Raw genomic sequence first — 20,507 nt, 5'->3', positions numbered from 1 at the left:
ACAATAAAGCATAATCCTTACCAAGGTGGCGTCATTTCAAAGAGAAACATACAGGCTTTCGAAGAGACATGATTTATTGCCAAGAAGCAGTATTACAACAAAGAAACAATGTACCAAACAAAAATTGTTTACTTTTTTCTGTTTAATGAATGACATTTCGGGTTTAATATTCATTTCTTGGTTTCAGTCATTTTTTCATGATGATCACACCTGATTCAAATGATCAGCTCGTCATCAAGCTCTGCTCGAGCCTGATAACGAGCCATTCATTTGAATCAGGTGTGCTGGAGTAGGGTAACATCTAAAACATGCAGGGCAGGGGGGGCCCAGGACCGGAATTGAGAAACACTGGTTTAAACTATAGTGACATGGTAGCAGGATATTTCAAACCCATGAAAATAATGTTAAAACTTTTCAAAATGAGATGACCTGATCCTTTAATTCTCCTCACAATGGGAAATTTACAGAATTACTGGTGAAAGACACTTGTTATTAATTAAGGTTAGAATATAAGTTATCCCACATTCAGAAGATGAAGGGAGGGTTACAGCATATACGGGACTCAAATTGTTACAGGTGATTAAAAAGTCTGACCAGGGTAGGGAGAAAAGACTTGCAGTATCTTTCAGTGAGACACTGTGAGTGAAGGAGCCTGTCTCTGAATGAGCTTTGATGTTAGAGTCTCTTGCAAGGGGTGAGGCATGTTGTCCATCAGAGACGCCAGCTTGGCTATCATCATCCTGTCAGCTACCCCCTCCACAGACTTAGTCTACTTCACCAGTCTGTTAAGTCTTTTCCTTTGAGCAGAAGAGATGCCCCGCAGACTATTCCGAAGAAGATGACTGACGTCACCACAGTCAAAGAAGGACTTTAGAAGAGCCCCCCTCTACACTGCAAGACCTTGGTCTCCTGAGCAGCAAAAGTCTGTTTTGACCCTTCTGGTAAAGGGGGTTTGACTAGTCAGACCAGTCCACTTTGTGAACAGCCGGGGACCAGTAAGATTTTAAAATCTCAATGTTCTTCTTTGGATATTCCCCGGTGTGGGAGGACCAAGTTTGCTTCAAGCCCAACACCAGCTCCTCGGTCTTCCCTCTATTGAGCTGAAAGATGATTCCTTTGACACCAAACTACAAAATCCTGCGTCAGTTCTCTGTACTCCCTGTCATCCCCATGGGTGATGAGGCCAACAATAGCAGGGCACTTTTGCAGGTGGCAGCTCTTTGTGAAGTCTACAGTGCGGAGGATAAATAGGAACGGAGCCAGAACCATTATCTGGGGGACCCCTGTACTGCAGACAACCATGTCAGACTGACACCTCCAAGCCCCCACATATAGTGGACAATTGAAGAGGTAGTCCAGAATCCAGGTCGTGAGGAGCTATCTTCCTGGTTTTGTTCAGCTTTAACTTAAGACAACATATCTGTGGTAACCTCGTCACTTAAATGATAAAAAAGCACATTCACACAAAGTTGATGGCTTACTGCAACATTTAACACACACTCTGTCTAGCCAGTATGAGATGTTTTTGGAATCCTAAATCACATTTCAGTGTCCTTACAGCCTGAGTGCTTCTGCCTTTTTCATGTTTATCCAAGCTCATTCCCATTAAATGAATTTGCGAGTCAGCACTGAGGTCCAGAAAGAATGCAAAGCTTGGTTTCAGGCATCTTCAGTAACACAGATCTCACCCACAAGATCATCGTCCAGACCTGAGTCAAGGGTTTGGATCTCCATCCCAGTCAAAACACTGTTCGAGACGGCCAGAGATTTAACAAGTGCACCCTTCAAAATGAGTTAATACCCATTTGCACCGCCCGTCTCCAGTCGACACATCTCAATTCAGACTGACATGTCAAACAAACAGAGGGCTCATGGCTGCCGTGTTCAGGTTTCTGTGGGGCGCTAATAGGTTAGCAGCTGGCGGGCAGACTGTGGTCCCTGGGCTGAAGAGCAAAGTGAAGCACAAATAAATACAAGAGCATTGATTTTCACAATTTATAGATTTTCAAATAAGAATCATGTGCTTCCTGGACCTGAGATGCTCAGCGTCTTTTGGAGGGGAGAAAAGCTCTCACTGTAGCCCTTGAAGTGGAGAGTTCACACTTGGTGTGAGTAGGATTGTTCTAGACTTGTATAACCCTCTCCAAACCTGAAGTTATCTCTCTTCGTTATCTCAGTTGTTGCAGACAAGAGAAAAGTGGGTATTATCATAACCATCATCATCATCATCACTATCATCTTTGAACTACATTGGTCAAGTACTTCTGAAGGACAGCAGAAGCCCTTAGCAGCTGATGTTGAACAAGGTTTCAACAAACCTCTGGGTTTATTGTTAAGTTCCCTGGACCTGTACAGAGAAAAAGTCCTGCATTTGGACTTAGAGGATGTACTCACTCTTGAGTGTTTTACATTGACAATAAATGTTACATTGTTTTTGATAAATCTTCACAAGAGGTCCTCATAATTTTATCATTGCACCAGCCAGCATCATTGGTGCCATCTCTTTCATAAAGATTCTTTGGCAAATTTAAGTCAGAGGAGTGCAATGTGGTCAATACATGCACAAAGAAAAGATGGAGTAATGCTTTGACGTTGTTTAATGTTAATTTAAGCTAGCTGTTAGCTAACCAACTGATAGAAGATATAGATTTTCTTTTTTAATGATTTAAGTGTGCTGGCTCACATGTTTGACTCAGAATTCCAGGTTTCTTGGAGCTAATAGTTGCTTTGCCCCTGCCTGTGAAGCTCTTTGTAAATCAGCTCTGAAATTATTGTGAACATACTGTGAGGACTGCAAATGTGTTCTCAAACATTTGTTTAATACTGCAAGACAGGTTTGTTTTGTATAATAAACACAGAGATGGAGCAAAGTTATTAAAAAGGAATCTGATGTAGAAATCCAAAATTTTATTACATGCATACTTTGGCTGGAGTGGTTGTTCTGGGGAGACAAAAAAGAAGTTATTATCTTGTTTCAGCCCTCAGAGGTTTTTTTTGGCCTCAGAGCAGCTCCACTGGACTGTTTCACTGAACAGTGTGGTCGGGGAGATGAGAGGACTCTTGGTTGAATCGTTCACTTCCCAGCTGAAATTTTTCCACTGACCTTTACAGTGCGATTCCTGGTCTTTAAGATATTTTATTCAACAATCTTGAAGTGGCTGGGGACTAATTCACAGTTAGAAACCACGGGCTGACATGTCTATGAAGGCAGTTTGTTTCTGGATCTGGTGGTATAAAAAGACACTTTTAAAGTTGTGGTCAATAAATTTAAAACCTCTTATTTTTTTACTTTACTGTCTCTCTGTCTTGTTTTTGGGACCACCCAGAAATGTGCTATTCCACTCTGATGGGCTTGGTTTTGCAGGATGTATGAATACATTTATTTGCTGCTGGTTAACAATAAAGCCTTTCCTGAAAATACATTTATATGTTATAAATGTTATCACCCTGCACTGCAAGTGTCACTAAGCTACCATTGGTGCACAGATCCTAGAAATGGGATACTGAGGCACTAGAGTGAACAAAATTTACATTACATATTTAGCTTTAAGCAAGCATAACAGCTCCTGTTTTTTATCTTATCATATCTGAATCCTGTTCGTACACCTCCACCGTTAAAGGAAAAGAAGCTCAGGAGTCACAGCTGTATTCACACATACCCCAGACTCCCTAGAAGTCTCTGACAATTGTGTGCGGGCTGAACATGTGGACATTAACAGTAGGATTCCTCATTTTTGTCCAGCCAGCTCTCCCAGAGATATTTCTTCATAGGACTGAGAGGAGCTAATGTGAGAACACAGCAGGAAATATTCAGGGAAATTCACCACAAGTTGGAGGAGTTATGACATTTTTACCGTGCAACTGGACAGAGATTTTTGTATTATGTCAACCCCCCCCCCGACAAATCTTCTCCCTCACTGAACAAAGAAAACTTTACACTGTGAAGCCATGTATGAACAAGAAACCTTGGTAACAGGGGCAGAAACAAGTTTTTAACATCTCTTTAAAACTTCCCAATCAAACTCCTAAAACTTTTCTCCATTGATGTTAACATTACATCATAATGAGCCCGATAGTTTGTAGTAATCATACTGTTCCCTGTATGTGAACCCAACATCACTGGGCAAAATAACACCAAGGGAGGTTATTAAGTCGATGTCACCGTAACTATCAGGGTTGTATCACAGCGTTTTAATCAGAGGGAGCCGAGCCAGTGTTTGTTTTTTGATTTACGAGATCAGTCATAATGAGACCAAGTCTGCCAATGAATCTTGAGCAGGCTGTTGTTGTTTGACTCAAGTAAGGGCATTATTTTTTCAGTGTTATGCTATAATCTGATTTATGGGGTTTAAAAGTTTGATTTGTTCATATTTCATGTTTATAGAAAATACAATTTTGACATTTTTGTAACAAGGTGCAAATAAAAAAGGATTTTAGATTAAAAAAAACTTTAATGGATGTTTTGACAGTTTTTTTTTCTTTTATATAAATTAAAAATCCCACAACTTTTCCTCCTTGAAGTTATTTTGAAGTGTTTCAAGCTCCCAGTTTTCAGAGATACATCCTGGTGACCACAGTGTGATGAAATCTGACCTGTTCTGCGACTCATGCAGCCTCTGAGCTGTGATAAATCCTCAGTGTGTTGGAGGGAGCGGAGGAGGGGAGACATCCTGCTGACACGTTGTAAATCAACCTCTGGGGTCACTTGACCACCTCCTCTCTTCTTGTGCTTGTGACATGAAGATAAACAAAAAGCACCTCTGCTGCCAGTGATACCCAAACCTATCCGAGACCTGAATCTGTGACTGCTTACCTCTGTATTGCTCACTCAAAAAAAGTTCCCTGTCGTGAGTGAACGAAGATTTAAGCTTCCCAAATCAATCAGAAAAATACTACCCGTCAGCAACATTTCATTCAGAAGTGGAGAACCGTGAAGTTGGCATAAATTCTCTCAAGATTTTCCTGACACGTTTCCATATTTGAAAACCAAGCAATTTGAAGAGCTGGCAACAGTTTAAAGTTATATTAAAAGTTCAACTTCAAACTACTGTATGCTCTTACTGCTGTAAGAGAGGATCATATGAAAGGTTGGTGGAGCAACAGAACACAGATGGTTGGCACTTCTAAGCTGAAACAGGAAGTGAGGTAGTCTTAGTCTTAGGAGGGAAACCTATGAACCAAGAAGTCACAGTGTTTTCTGCTGTGAGGAATCAAATTTTTATGTTAAATGTTGCCTCAACACTTATAAAGGATGCCTTAAACCAGAAATACATTTTTTATGGTATAAACACAGCTTATTTGGTTTCTTCTGTTTGTTTGTTTTTAGTACATTTATAAGATATTTTTGTTCATAATCTCCAGAGTTTGAAGGTCCAGTGCAGAGACTTGGGGTTATTTAGCAATATTTACCAGTCAAACTAAAGCTTGAAATACTCTTTTTTTTTTTCTTATTGTTATTATTTTCATTTATTTATTATTTTACATTTTTTTATTATTTTATACAAAACAAAAACAATGACAGAACACTCATCACACACACACACACACACACACACCAAAAAAGGGGGCTATAACAACACAAAACAAAACATGGGGGGTGCAGGAGATAATCACTGTTACAATTTATAGTTATAATTCAAATACAGAACAACAAAAGATCATATACAATTCATATTGTTTACAATTGATCATATCATTTAAAAAACGTTCCCCTGATGAATGTCCATGGGTTGTCCCAATTGTTATAATTACTCTGAGTTGAAGCTGCACTCTCTATTAAAATCAGATCCAAAAAGTCTATTAGCCAATTGTCTATGTTGTTGCAGTCCGGTTTACGAGCTTTCCAGTTCATGAGAATTGTCCTCTTAACAGACATAGAAGCAAGGTAGATGCTATGGATTAGCTTTGGTATTTTATTATCCATATTATATCCAAGTATGCGGTCCAAAAACTTTGAACCAATGGCCATGACCACAATAGATGCATAAGTGTACCTGTCTCACCACAACCATACCAGCACAAGTCTTCAAATACTCCTTCTATTGATAAGCAAAGCAACCTTTGCGGACAAGAAGCTGCTGTGATACATGATGAGAATTTCAATTGAGACTTTATTCTTTATTTAAGACCCATGAGTCCATATCAGCATAAAAAGCATTCAAAGTAGGGATTCATTATTAAAAGAACTATACAAAGCAAGTAGAAACTGTGATTAAAACACAAGAAGACATTTGTTTAAGCTTTTCAGAAAACAAGACAAGTACCTTATATCACTTAATATAGGTGAAGTCAGCTATAACATGTTTTTATTTTCTGAGTCTATTTATCAGCATTTATTTATACATGCATTTTTTTTAGCAAAACATGAGGACATAATTAGAACAAACGTTTGGCAATTTGAGGAAGTGACAAAGAGATGTCATCAAGTTTTACTGTAACGGTACCACAAATGCGCAGTAAAAAATAAAAAGTGAAGTACAATAAGCCTTTAAAGTCCCTGTTTTAACATTATCTGTGCCTTCCGTTTGTACCTGCAAACAGCACTGCAAGGTGACAGGATCACTAAATCACCAGCATATGTGACATAATAGCATGTTTGTAACTTTCAAAAATTGATTCTCCATTTGTCAAGAATCACAATCAAACATTTCAAATACTTGTGCACGCAACAACCTCTTTTCATTGTGTACAAATTGCTACACTTTGCACTAAATAAAAAAAGCATTAGTTATCACAGTCGCTGAAGTTAACTTCCAAACAAGACTTGTGCTGTTACAGCCCAAAAGATTTTACACATACAAATAACATCCCAAAACACTTTCCTAAAAATCACAGTTCATACTTTTTAGTGGGTAAAAATTGTTATGTTACTTTATAAATAAGTAAGCGATAACTAGCAGCTGTGGGTGTTGGAATGCAACCCACAGAGCAGCATGTCTTGTTGAATGACCTTGTAGATCTCAGAAAGCTGAATGCTTGTGCTTGTGACTCACATGTAATTGTGAGAAATGAAGCTGGCTCTAAATTCATAACAATGAAAAGAAAGCAGAGACGAAAGTACACTTTCAGGGGAGTTTAGTGATATGTATGAGAAAGAAAAGAAAAATTGAAGAAAAAAATATATCCCCTACATTTACCCATGGAATACCAAGACAAAGACATTTGAGCGTATTTCATCTGGTCTCACAGAGTAAATCATAAAACGGAGGGAATAGAGGCAGTTTTTAGAACAGCAGATTGGGTTTTTGTTATTTAGATTAGTCGTTTATTATGTAAACTGATGGTTTCTCAGGATAATTGCTGAAAAGGGACGCATATTCATAAAGGCCCACTTCACAGTTGTTGTCAGACATGAAACAATGCAAACATGCTAATTTTCGTACAATTCTAATAACAGAGTGCTTTCTGTGTGCTGTGCCGAGTACACACTCAATAATAAAAGATCCATTTTTCTCTGCAGCTTTCACCTCGTGAAGGTGAGCTCTTCCTCTGAATGAACCTTTCTAGTGCTCTTATCTCTCCTAAGAAGCTTTAGGTAATCACGTCATTTGTCACGTCACTCTTCTCTCTGGGGGGACATCGAGTTTACTCCATTATAAAGATGTTTTTTGGTCAAAATTGGTCACCTTAGACTCGAACTTCAATAATGTAGTCTGGGAAGCTTTTTCTGCACTGTGGGGAAATTATTTTTCTGATTGATTCAAATCAGTCCTCGGTCAATGATGTCAAGAAAGGTTTGAATAGATGAAATTACTGTCATCATCAAACAGGACAATAGCTGCTCGTCATTTTAGAGCGAAAAATCAGGGGCAATTATGTGAGGTTACTTTTTTGTTCAGCTCTTTCATCGTTTGTTCCATCGTCCCACATACAGACAACAACCTCTAGTGACAAAACATCCAACAGGAGCTATTGATTATATTAGTCAATACGGCTAGTTTCCTCCCGGACTATTATACTAATGCACTTAGGGTGAATGTCCCGGCTAGCCTTGCAGGCCAGGTTATAAAGTGCACCAGAGCTCCTAAATTATTCACAAGGCCCCTTCACCAGCGTCAGGCCTCCATTAGAGACTGGGGGGTGGGGGGGGTTAGGTTGACGATGATGTCACCCGGCCCCAAGGAGCCAGACGGGGGCACCTGGGACTAAATGATGGAATCAGCTGTGGAGGAGCACAGATCTGCCGGAAGAGCTTGTCTGAAGAGACGAGAGCTCAACCCCCGCAGGTCACCACAGCAGCAGGAACTGTTGGTCAAGAGGGATTGCTGCGAACACAGCATGTATGTGTGTGTGCGTGTGTGTGTGTGTGGGGGGGGGTGCTAGAATTCTGTAGCCTGTGTCATCACCAGGACTCTATTCATCAGTCACATCACACCTATTTTACACCACCTCCACTGGCTCCCCATCACTCACCATATACAATACAAAATACTGATACTCACTTACAAAGCTTTCCACAACCTCGCCCCTCCATGCCTCCATGATCTTCGCACACCCAGATCCTCTTCCTCCACCCCTGTATCCATCTCACAACCACAGTCAGCTGCTCGTCTCCGCAACTGTGGAGTTTCCTCCCCCCGACTTCTGCAACATCGACTTCCTCTCACTCTTCAAAATTCACCTCAATACACATCTGTTGAAATGCACAGAATGCAAAATGGTTTATCAATACACATATAATTCATATTTGTGAGGTTAGGCTATAATGTGAGGCAACAAATAACACCAAATTGGGGGTCGTATGGGAGTCAAAAGAGGTAGCTCGTCTGCTCCTCTTGGGAGCAGCGCCAAAAACCCTGCATTTTGGAAAAGCAACACTTCCCTTCACTAGTTTTTTGGATTTTTGCTGAATTGTTTGTTCTTGTAATCCAGCTTTAATCCAATACGCTGCTTGAATTTGGTTAATATTTTTCTTTTTTATCAACTTCACCTCAACTCTTCTGGGAACATCACAAATACAAGGTTTTGTGTTCCAGGCTTGTTCCAACTTGTTTTACAAGTTAGCTAATTAGTTTCACTGATACTTTTTACCCAATCAGATGACTTCTGAACAACAGAGCCCAGTGTATTCAACTCCCCTCACCTTGAACACTCAGTTTGGAAGAACTTTTCATATTAACTGATGGGTATTTTAATAGAAAAGACTAGAATAGAACTTTATTGTCATTGTAACAAGTACAACAAAATTGAAGTCATGGCATCAATCAAGAAAACAAAAGTATGAAAGTTTATAGAAAGTGCAGAAAGATCCATAAGGAAATAGAATATGACAGTTTGTCCATCATTCTCCTGTTCAGCCAGCCTCCACCTCCACAGGGTCCAGGACTAAGCTTCTTCGGTCATGCTCCATCTCTGTCTCCTGTATCCTGTCTTCTCCTCACCTCCTCACCTCCTCACACAAGAAGTTTGGTGTCCATGACCAACAAATGAGCAATACAAAGTAAAATACAAAGATTACAAAAAAGAGACAAAAAATTACAACAAACGGACAAAGAAGAGAGAGCTGCAGCAAAAGGCAGCCATAGCCAACAGGGCGGCGCCTAGCAACCAATGAACCAATTGACCAATGAGTTGCTGAAAAGAGATTGGTGATTTCACCCTGTTTCAAAAGCTGGACATCTTCATCAGTTTGAGTTTGACACAGTGCTCACTGGGCAGTCAAAAATCCCAATAATGCCACCCAGAGTTCCATGCAACGAGGGTCTTATGTAATCTCCAGACTTCTGATTGTCAGCACAGCTGATTGCTTGATGATTGGATTGAATTGGCTTCGTGATTTTCTTTGGCACACAAGCAACAACCTGCTATTGCCTTGAGACCATGTTTCAAACCATGTTTTTTCCCTCCTTATAAATAAACACGGTTTCTTTAGGAAATAGTAGGTTGTTGTGTTGTTCTGATGATCTCTATCAATCAGTCGTGGCCTGATAACAGCCCTCTGTACATGGGAACTGTGAACTCTGGGAACTCTTGCGACATTGAAAGAGGGGGAAAAAAAGGAATTTACCTTAGACAATAACAATGATTTACAGGCAATACACGGATGCTTATCAAATCCAAAGGGCATGAAATGGGCCATGTGTGTTTTCAGCGTGGTGTGAGGTATTTCCACTCTCCTGCCAGTCTGCTTGTGTCTCATTTCTGGGAAGTACTGTGCAAAAACACTAAAAGCCAGTGGAAAATCAACAAAGTCAGCAGCAAAGTCAAGAGAAAAGAAAGTAACCCTACTGCCAAGACTCATCTTTCTTTCTCTCTGTCTTCCTGTCACTCTGTCTGTCTCCAGCCCCTCGGGGCAGAGGGCTTCATGAAGTCTGGAAAGGTCTTAAAAACAGGTCAGGGTTCTGATATCTGCGGGAGATTCAGCATGGAAGGAGAACACAGGGAGAACCAGGCGAATGTCCAGAGTCCTTGGCCTACAGGGGACTTTATCGAAGGGTTAAGGCTCTTGTGGTCAGATGACTGTATGGCCTGATTCAGTTTTATTTTCTCATCTTGAATCATTAAAAATGTCCGGGATGAACCAGAAACTGAGCCAAAAGACTTAACTTGTTGCTTTATGTTACAACACTAACCTGGTCATGAGCTTTGATACTGACTATAAGAATGTGATATCAGACACCAGCCGCCCACATGACTTTTCTCTGCAGGGTGACTAAATTCAGCCTGACAGACCGGAAAAGGGGCTATCACATCTGTAGAGAGCTCAGAGTTGAGCTGCTGCTTCTTCATATTAAAAAAAAAAAGCCATCTGAGATGGTTGAGACTCTTGACTTGAATGCCTCCTGGGCACTTTCCTTAAGAAGTTATTATGTTGAGGTCATAATGTTAAGAGACCCAGAACACATTTGATATCTTAGCTCCTTGTGAATACCTTGGGATCAGAAGAGGGAGCAGAAAAAGACAGTGAGAGAAAGAGACATTAAGGCAAACTTGCTCAGCCTGCTGCCACTACCACCTATACTACCTGCAGACATAACCAAACTAAGTGCCTGCCTAGGGCCCTGCGGCAACTAGGGGGCCCTCCAGAGCAGTTCACAAAATAAAGATAAATCTTTCATGTATTTATTCATTTTGCATGCATGTGGGATTATTTCACAGCCCCCTCCGTGGCCGCCACCTTATCGCGGTGGAGGGGTTTGGGTGCCTTAATGATCCGAGGAGCTATGTTGTCGGGGGCACAAAGTATGCATGGTTTATCAGTGAACAGACTTTCCTTTTTCATTTTTCTATTTTCAATAAAGGGTCCCCAGATCTTTAGGGAATTTTGGTCGTGAGTTGGACAGAGTGTATCTTATCTCTTCTAAATTAAAGCAAGAAACCATGTAATTCAGATAGACTTTTAAAGAGGGAGGAGAAGTTGACTTTGCTCTAAGAATTGTTCTTTTTGCTGTAACCAGGCCAAACTTTAAGACAAGGAATGAAAGGAATCAGAACAGCTCAGAAATAACAACATTGAGAGTTGTTTGTTTTAACCAGTCAGAATTAGCAAAATCTTAATGAAATCTGACTGTAGAACTGAAGGCACATTTAGCCTACACAAAAAGTGGTTCATATGTCACCACCGTGTCTCAGCTGACAGCAAAATTGACTCTAACTGCACAAGACTGTGAGTGCAGGTGTTTGTGAATTTAATTTGATGACCAATATTTGCATAGAGAAGACCAATTTTACCCCAAAATGATGCATAATGGTCCATTTAAATGTGTACAGACAGCACTGGGACACTGTTGGCCCTGCATCAAAGTTATGGGTTGATTTCACCTTTTGGAATTTAACAGCCTTTTTTCAATTACACAGGTTCAGTGGACAGAGGGGTTGACATAAGAAAGCAATCATTATAAAAAGGTTTTAGCAGCCTCTTTAACGTTCAGCTTCCTTGGATCTTTTACACTGAATTACACTGCCTGAGCAGGAAATACTGTATGAAATACATAACCAAACTAGGAGGCATGTTAAAAACACAAGGAAACTACCTATGGCTTTAGGGTCAAGGATAAGTCTGTTTTTTATGTATTCTTATGTAATAGTTTAGGAATTATTTTAATAAAATTTTCCCTGAGGGTTCATGTCTCACACATCATCATCACTGAGTGGAGTTTATTATCACATCTAAAGGACTAATTCACAACTTGGACTCCCCTCCTCATTCGCAGTAAGTTAAAAGAATCGCTGTTAGTCTGCGCTGAATAACAGGCAGATCAACACCCAGGCTCAGACATGCTGATCTGTTACGGTAATCACTCAAACTTACCAAGAGAATTCAATTAGCACTGGACATCCTGTCCTGTGTCATTTGGCGCCAGATGTCATGTAACTGTTGTCCGAGCTATTAGGTCGATTGCAAAAGAGGACAAAACATGAGGAGGACGTAATTAGATTTTAATATCAGGTTTCTATTACAGACATTACCACTGGCTTTGAAGCACTAAAAGTGAAGATTAACGACATCTATGGCCTGAGACAGATGGCAGAGCAGATGTCCGCATTTATTCAATAAACCACATGCTAAAAAATAAATAATAGTAGTACTTTACACATATTCAGTCCATAGTTTTTGCCCTTCGAAAGACTATAGTACAGTTAGTTACTGAGGCCTGAGGAATTCTTGGATTTATATTGTAGTAATGGTGGGCAGTGGTGCTCTGTTTTTAGCTATATAATACAGCGTTTTGTCATTCATTGGAAAGTCATACCCCTCAGCTTGTCCTGGATAACCATCTTCTCTATGCTTTAGCATGCTTTAATTAAAAAGATGGTGGCTGAGGTCATCCAAAACATTACAGAAATAAATAAAACATATTTTATCTGTGCAATCTACGTACATTCTCCTCGCAAAAACTTGAGTCGCCCCCTGCTGTGCAATCAGAGAAGTGATGATTCTAAGGACAGAACAATACATTTAAACTAAGTGTAAAACTTTCCCACAACTGTGAGAAAAATATCATAAAGGGTATCTTTGAATATCTGATCAAGACTGATGGACTGACGTGGAGGTTATTAGTGCCATAAAAACAGTTCCAGACATAAGCTGTATTAGTTTTTTTTTTTTTTTTAGCATCTGTATTTGGAAAGCCCATTTTGAACCCAGACACAATAATCACTTTCACCAAAATGGGTACCAGATGTTCTTTCCCAAGGTGCCTCAATGAGGGTGAAAGCCATTTGTTGTAAACTGTGCAAAACCAGCACAGCTGACCTGTTGAACAAACAAGAAATGTGTAGAAACCGTACACAGATGACTTCTTCCTTCTCAGTGATAACTTCCTTTCACTGTGTGAGTTATTTCACTTATTTCAGACCCTCATCACCACAACATGAGCGGTTTCTCTGTCTTTGTTATTGGCGTGTTTCAACTTTTCCTGCTCTTCATGTGGGATTTGACACTAGTTCTTTTGTGTGTATCGGAGAGCCAATTAAGGATCCAATGAATAGTTTATCTTCATCCACAATATATACTGTTCAAGGTTTAAATGTCGTACTAGAGAAATAGATTAGCTTTGTTAAAGTGGGGTTGCATGAGGCTCTTATCACTCAGTGTTTTGCCCACAGAGCATACGCCAGCGTCCTTTGATGAGAAATTGGGGCAGCACAAGATACAAGGCTATCATCTGCTTCAGACAGGGTCAACACGATCATGTTCTTAAAAATTGAAAGGAAAGCCCAACCACCTGTCCATGTTAGTGTATGCTACATTTTAAAGGGGCTGTGAGGAGTTTCTAAGTGATCTTTAAAAAATGTCTCATCTAGATATAGATTGCTTGATCATATCCCACACTGAACAATGAAAATACTAGTGCAAATATATGTTATTTCAAAATGCTACTTCTTAGCTTCTCGATCAAGTCGGACAGGACTGGACTGAATCACGGTATGTCATAGTCTCCATGACAACACCACGCCGGCTGACAAAGTTTCGTAGAGAGAAGAGTGGTTAATGTGATAAATCATGTAGTAATGGTAGACACTGGAGTCTAACTGTCAGACAGTAAAAGGACAGAAGAGCAGAAGAAAGCGAAACAGGAGAGTGATGGATCACGAGCTAAAGGCTAAAACACGGGCTAAACTGACAGTTTGCTTGTTGTCCCGTTAGTCTACATGTCTACGTCAAAGCACTTGGCTGTCAGTAGCACTACATAGAGCTGGCTTCTAAACTATAGTACAATTTTAGAACGTGTGCTTGTTGTCACGTTTGGCACAACAGGGCTACGTAACTGTTGACAAGTACCTTACCTTGTCAAAGTGTAGCTGGTAAAAAGTTGTGTTGAACAAAGAAAATCTGTTCCAATCCAATCCCCATTCATTTAAAAAAAAAAAAAAGCCTAATGTAATCATAATGAACTGGTGTTTACAAAACAGTAACAAGACTCATTTGACAAAAAGGAAAGAGGAGAGGAAATTTACAGGTAACCAAAAAAATAGATCTGGTGGAGTGGGAAAGGTGTGAGACCGCGCCAACACAGCAAGAGAGCTGAGTGGGACTTAGTGCTCTACTGCTTCCTTACGCAGATTTATACTTGTGGTATGTCCTGTACATTTAATTTAAAATCTTATATGAATGTAACTTAAACAGAAGAGTCCTTGTGACAGAAGTGAACAACAACTATCTTAACTGACAGAGCAGTGAGAGTAACATTTTTTAAGTTTGGCAGTAGCAGAATGATTCGCTGATAGAAGTCATGGGAAATGTTGTTTGGGAATACATAAAACAGTTAGCATCCATAATCAGGTGATGAGAGGACAAGGAGGAGACACCATTTATGTATGAATCATGTAACAAACAAATTGCTTAACTGTCTTCATCGTCCTGAAGTAAACCCTGGAAAAACGTCACCAAATGAAGGAAGACCGTGAGGCAAACAGTGGTATTAAGTGATAAAAGCAAACCATATTTGAGGACATCTTTCATCTTAGGCAGTTTTATCTTTGCATCTTTGTTCCAGTTTTAAAATAAGGCAGTTTTCAGCACTGACAAAGCTTTCCAGCTTCTGTATCCTTTGACTCAGTCAACACATAACAGCTTATTATCCCTCACATTTTCACTTATATGGAGCACATGTTTAAATAAAGGTAGAAAAGAGACTGTATCTTTGTAGGTCTACTTCAACCTTGTCCCTGCAGACACTGTTGCTTCTGAGAACAGGGAGACAATCGACCACATCCATCCTCTTTTCAGTGTCTTGTTGCCATGGAAAATGCTCAGTTTCATCAAGGCAACACTTCTCCTAAGTGATTCAGTTCTGTATCACACTAATGCTTATTACCTGCTAATTTGTCCTTTGTAACACTGAATATGATGCCTCGTATGAAACTTCCCTTCTATGCTAGCACAGATGCATCAATGCAGAGAAGTGTTTTCCTGTTGGCTTGTTTTTTTTTTTCATCCTCAGCTGTACAGCTGCACCATGTATGAACTGTTCGAGAGGAAAGGACTGAGATATGTGTACCATGGAGCAGCTGACCTGTCCTTCTCATCCCCTGATAATACAGTCCAGGACAGTTTCAATGAATAGCTAACCTTTCCCCTGCTGCGCCATGGCTATAAATAGTGTTTTTTATCCAGGAGAAAGACAGCTAGGTAAGAAGGCTTTACAGTGTCTCCCTGTAGAGGATACAAAGTACCTTTCAATCACTCATTTGGCTGTAGCATGTTGGACAGAGAGTTCACTCTGTAGAATATACCAATAACTGATGGCCTTGATAAGTCTTCTGCTTCAGAAACACAAGGTTTCATGACAAGTTCACTTCTTCAGTCGAGCAGCAGCCTTTATTTTTACAGAAGATGCAGCCTCTTGCTGTACAACCAAAGCAAAAATGCCTTCATGCATGTTTCTTCACAGCCAGCAGGGAGCCACCATACTCTATGCAAAAAGAGCTGGACCACATAGAAGTTGATGGACCAACTCAAGAGTTAGCTGGCAAACATAAATCCTAGTTAGAGTCTGTGGAAGAATTCACTGTTACCTAAAAATTTTCAGGTAAAGGTGAACTGTGACAGATGAGCATGAGCTGACTTTTGTTTTTCAGACAGTAAAAAAAATAAAATCCTACTGACAGTTTTTAACAGAAGAAATTAAATCAAAATGAATAAAATCATTTTCATGTCAACAATTTTTTGTCAGTTATCTTAGATATAAGATCCAGAAATGTCAGCATAAAATAAGCATTTATCTGGAATGTCCATAGAGGATCACACCATAAATTATCAAGGATGACTTAGTTAATTCAAAAAGTATTTGTTCAGAAAGTTTAAAACAGTTCCTCCAATTCCTGTCGATTCCAGGGCGACAGATTTCTGTCAGCGTCCTTGCACTAATGTCAAAATGAATACTATATATTTGTAAGATTAAATATTCAACAGAGTCTTTATGATATTTTACATTACACTGACTATTCTACTAAAGGCAACTTTAGACGGGATAAACAAAAATATTCAGGATATTTTCTTATTTCCGAGGGCTTTATTTCGACTTCCTATCCAATTAATAGACACAGATTACAATACTGTGAACAAACTTAAAGGTTCCAAACCTTTGTTTTTTTTTTCAGGTCTGAACACACCAGTTAGTTGAAAATCAGGTTCAGGAACCTGAACCAGCACCGTGCTGGTGTGAAAGTCCTTTTATAGTTTAAATTGGTACAGTGCTTTGCAGCAATTAGCAACCTGGAGATGCACTCACAAGCTTTGCTGCTGGTGCCTTGATTGCAGGACAGGATGGTGCTTGCTTTTCCCAATCTGGGATAAATGAGCCATAAGCCCAGGCTGCTTTAGAATCTGCGCACTGTGTCGCTATTTTTTAAAACATTTTTACGACAATGTCAGGTACACTGGATCTTTTCAGCTGTTCCATTCAGTTTTATGTGCGTGATTTGGTTGTTCCTGGAGCTTTTGCTATTGTGCTGTATTCACCTTTGTTATGGTGTTTAATCAATGAGATCAAAGTATTTAACAAAGCTGTGCAATAAAGAGGAAATAAATCCCATCGACCACGACCTAAATCACTCTGTGACCTAAATCACATTTCTTGCTGCCGAATTCTCACCGCAGTAAACCAGATTTCTGCAAGATACCCCTCACTTTGCGTGTGGACGTTTGTCACCAGATGAGGTTCAGCTGTCACTGCTACATTTCAATGATTTCTGACCGATCTTTACCAATAAATAAATATTACCTGTATTCCTCTAGGGACCAAAAATTCAGGTAGTACTTTGGAAAATTTGTCAAATCAATCAATTTACAAAAAATGCCAACTTCATGATGATGATAAAGGACATGCCATGGTTCACCAAACTTTTTCCCCAGGTTCATCCCTGCATGAATGATTATCCCATAAAAAAAAATCACTGGAAAATTAAGTAAATTAAGGTGTTGACAACTGACCTGTTGAGTAATTTAGCTGCATAGTTACTTTGTAATTTACTGGAAGTGGTTTAGCAAAACTTAGTCTATTTAAAGGATTTATTCATTACTAAATAAATTTTAAGCCTGCCTTTTTCCGTCAAGAGTAAGACTCATGGCTTCAATGAGACAATTCATTCCAGTAATTGTCTGGTAAGAAGAAGAATTAAAACACTTTGTCATCCCTTGGAGACTGTAAATGTCTGTACTCAACAATGTGATAATCTATTGAACAAATGGGGATAATTTTCATCTGGATAACATTATAGACTGACCCACGAAATACTTCTGCTGTCCCCAGAGGCAGACCATTAACAGGAATAAAAAACATTTGTGTCCGTTTGGTTAGTAAAAGACTGCTCTTCTCTTTCAGGGGAAAACCATTATCAGCATGTTTATCTCATATCTATTAATTTAAAATGACTTTACTTTTAAAAATCAGTAATCATACTGTCAACCAGAGTATTAAATAGTCTTTTTTACTTAGAAAGTACTACATTTTCCCAAATTCAATGTCCAGGAGGTTTGTGAGGATAATTTTTCACATGCTGGATGTCTGCTGATGTCTTCAGCCTAATAGTTTTTCCGACCAGCAGCTTACTCTGAAATACCAAAAAGGTGTAGACATTCCCAGAAACATTTCCTCCTTTGTGCTGACTCACAGCTCTAACTATGTGTTCTGTGAGATTTGGGGCAGAGTTAATCTTCTTTATGGATCAGAAAAAAAAAAACTTGAATTTTTTTCAAAATCATCATCTATATATTGCACTGTAAGACATTTTTGTTTTTCATCTGTGGGTTTTCTTTGGGTTACCAAAGCTATAATGAGATCTGTCACTGATATGCATTTAACATTACAGCTATTCCTGTTAAAATCCTGCTCAGTGGAGACAGATGTTCTGGCTTTATCACACTACACACCTAAATCCTGTTAAAAGATAGATTCATTTACAGTTACCAATACTCCCAAAAGCCCTTCTTTGTTCTACACACAAGAGGCCAACAACAGAAGTCATTTACCAGTATGCAGGATCTGATGCAACAAAGACCTAGGTGAAAATCTGTTTGTAATTGAAGAAGGGAAGCTGCTAGTTGGCAAATCATTGGGGTTATCAGGAAACCTCTGGTCACAGATGTTTCTGTTCAGTTAGACCGAATAAAAAAAGAAAAAGAAAAAGAAAGAAAAACACCCTGTGCCAACATGTTCCTGCTACAAATCCTGCTATTTCGTAAGAGCTGCCAGCAGCTGTAAGCTGAGTAATGCTTGCCCTCGGTTGTTTTTTTAAATGCATAAAAGGAAGGTAACAAAGCGTTATCTTTGAACTGAACATTAACAAATAAATATTAAAACAGAAGACACCAAACATGCAGGCAGAATTCAGTAACTTTAATTCTGAAATTTGCAGTTATTTCCACATAGGTACATAGATTTTTGGATGATAATGCAGCTCAGGGTGAGACAAGAGAAAATATCGTAGTTGTGGTCTGTAATCCGCAACTTGAACTGCCTCAGACCTCCCAGCAGGGCCGGTACACTCGTCCCACCATGCACCTCATCGTGTCCCTCCTCAGGATGGGGATGCTGAGATCCTGACTGCCTCCTCTGTGTTCAAGGACCTGGCCGTTGTCGTCATCTCTGCGCTTATGGAGGTTAAGTCCGCTGTTCATCACCTGCAGGTCCCTCCACAGGCTCGGGTCTTCCATGATGATCACCCGCTGGCCTCTGGTTCTACTAGCTGCTGCCAGATCTATGTCCCCAAGGCTGTTTTCTGTCACCTCATCACTCAGAAGTGGGGAGAAGGCATCCTGTTCCAAGAAGCTGTCTTGAGACTTGGCCATGGGTAATGCCGCATTCAGAGCAAAGCACTCGAACATGAGTGTTGCAGCGAAGATGACGGGCAAGACTGATGGTCTCATGGTGAAGGATCTTCCAGAAGATGCGAGGAAGGATCTTCTCGAATGGCGTGCTCTTCCGAGATTCGGCTCTGTTCTTCTGATCATGAGACATCATCACCTGCTTTTATACTTTCACTTGGGATGTGCCACGTTGGTTCTGCGAATTTGCTTTTCTCCTATTGTGTTCAGGAAATGAGTTAATTGTGCTAGAAGCCAATTTGATAGACCTCTTGCAGTGTTTGAGTGTTGTGTTGACAGAAAGTTAATTAAAAGTATCTCAAACGTTGAGCTTGGTAAGAGGTTCTTGATAGTGAAACAGTGGGCATTCTTTGGAGACATGATACAAGAACAGCAGTAATCCATAATGACTGCCCTTTACAACAACAAGAGTAGATTACCCACCCATGAAGCTTCTTAAGGTCTCAGATTGTAACAAAGGTGAGAAAAGAAAACCAATGATGTGTTTTTGTAGTTGTGGCAGAAGCTTCTTGTTGACGTGTCAGAGATGAAGGAGAAGTTGGAGGTATATCTCTGCAGAGGACACAGAAGCAGATCTGATCTGTGGCCCTCAGATGGGGGCTGATTTGATCTCATGCCGGACGGCAGAATAATTACCATCCTACCTAATGATGCCTGGCAGATGGGTGCTGCAAGAACTCTGGGGACCTGTATGAAATTACGTATAATTTATGCAAGAGTTTCCAGTCAGCTCACACATGTTAACAATTATACAAAGCTCTAAGCTGATTCATTTTTTGCTCTCCCCAAATATTTGAGAGTATTAGTTCATTCAACTTGGATTAATGTAGCAGAGAGCTGGGATATGGTAAGTATCGTTGGGACACTACACTGCAGCAATTCATGAGCGACAGAGGTCTAGATGTGTAGTTTGCTGTTCTAAAAGTATTTATGTCCTTGTCCTGATCTTACTGATGTGGGAGTTCAGAGAGACAGTGCAGGGGAGCATTTCCTGTTTGAAATAATGTCTTTGGTCTCTAAACTATCCATAACCTGTTTTTGCTACTGTCTGAAAGGACTTGGGTGGTTTTGTCACTACAGTTATTTTTCAAGCATATCTTTTGTTCCTAAATAGAAGTGGTAGATTCTTAGATGTTTTCTTGAATGAGGGTAGAGATAGGTCTGAGTAATCATGATATTTAATTTGGGGCAGTTTGGGGTTAGGCGTCTTGCTGAAAGTAGAGATGCACCAATCCAA

General features: G+C 39.8%; 1 protein-coding gene across 1 annotated transcript; it reads right to left on the bottom strand.

The window, feature by feature from the left end:
* Positions 1–18,763: 18,763 nt before the first annotated feature.
* pmchl (pro-melanin-concentrating hormone, like) lies at positions 18,764–19,375 on the bottom strand. The gene has a single exon (XM_074690745.1). The coding sequence runs from the start codon at positions 19,310–19,312 to the stop codon at positions 18,905–18,907; it is 408 nt and encodes a 135-aa protein (XP_074546846.1). The 5' UTR covers positions 19,313–19,375; the 3' UTR covers positions 18,764–18,904.
* Positions 19,376–20,507: the final 1,132 nt, after the last annotated feature.

Source organism: Halichoeres trimaculatus, unplaced genomic scaffold (genome assembly GCF_033239565.1).
Source record: "Halichoeres trimaculatus isolate MK-OKI-2021-1 unplaced genomic scaffold, fHalTri1.1 fHalTri1_scaffold_16, whole genome shotgun sequence".
NCBI classification, from domain to species: domain Eukaryota; kingdom Metazoa; phylum Chordata; class Actinopteri; order Labriformes; family Labridae; genus Halichoeres; species Halichoeres trimaculatus.
This window is presented reverse-complemented; position numbering and strand designations above follow the sequence as displayed.

Excerpts from the sequence above, each read along its gene's own strand:
- pmchl (XM_074690745.1), bottom strand. The coding sequence starts at position 19,312 with ATGAGACCATCAGTCTTGCCCGTCATCTTCGCTGCAACACTCATGTTC.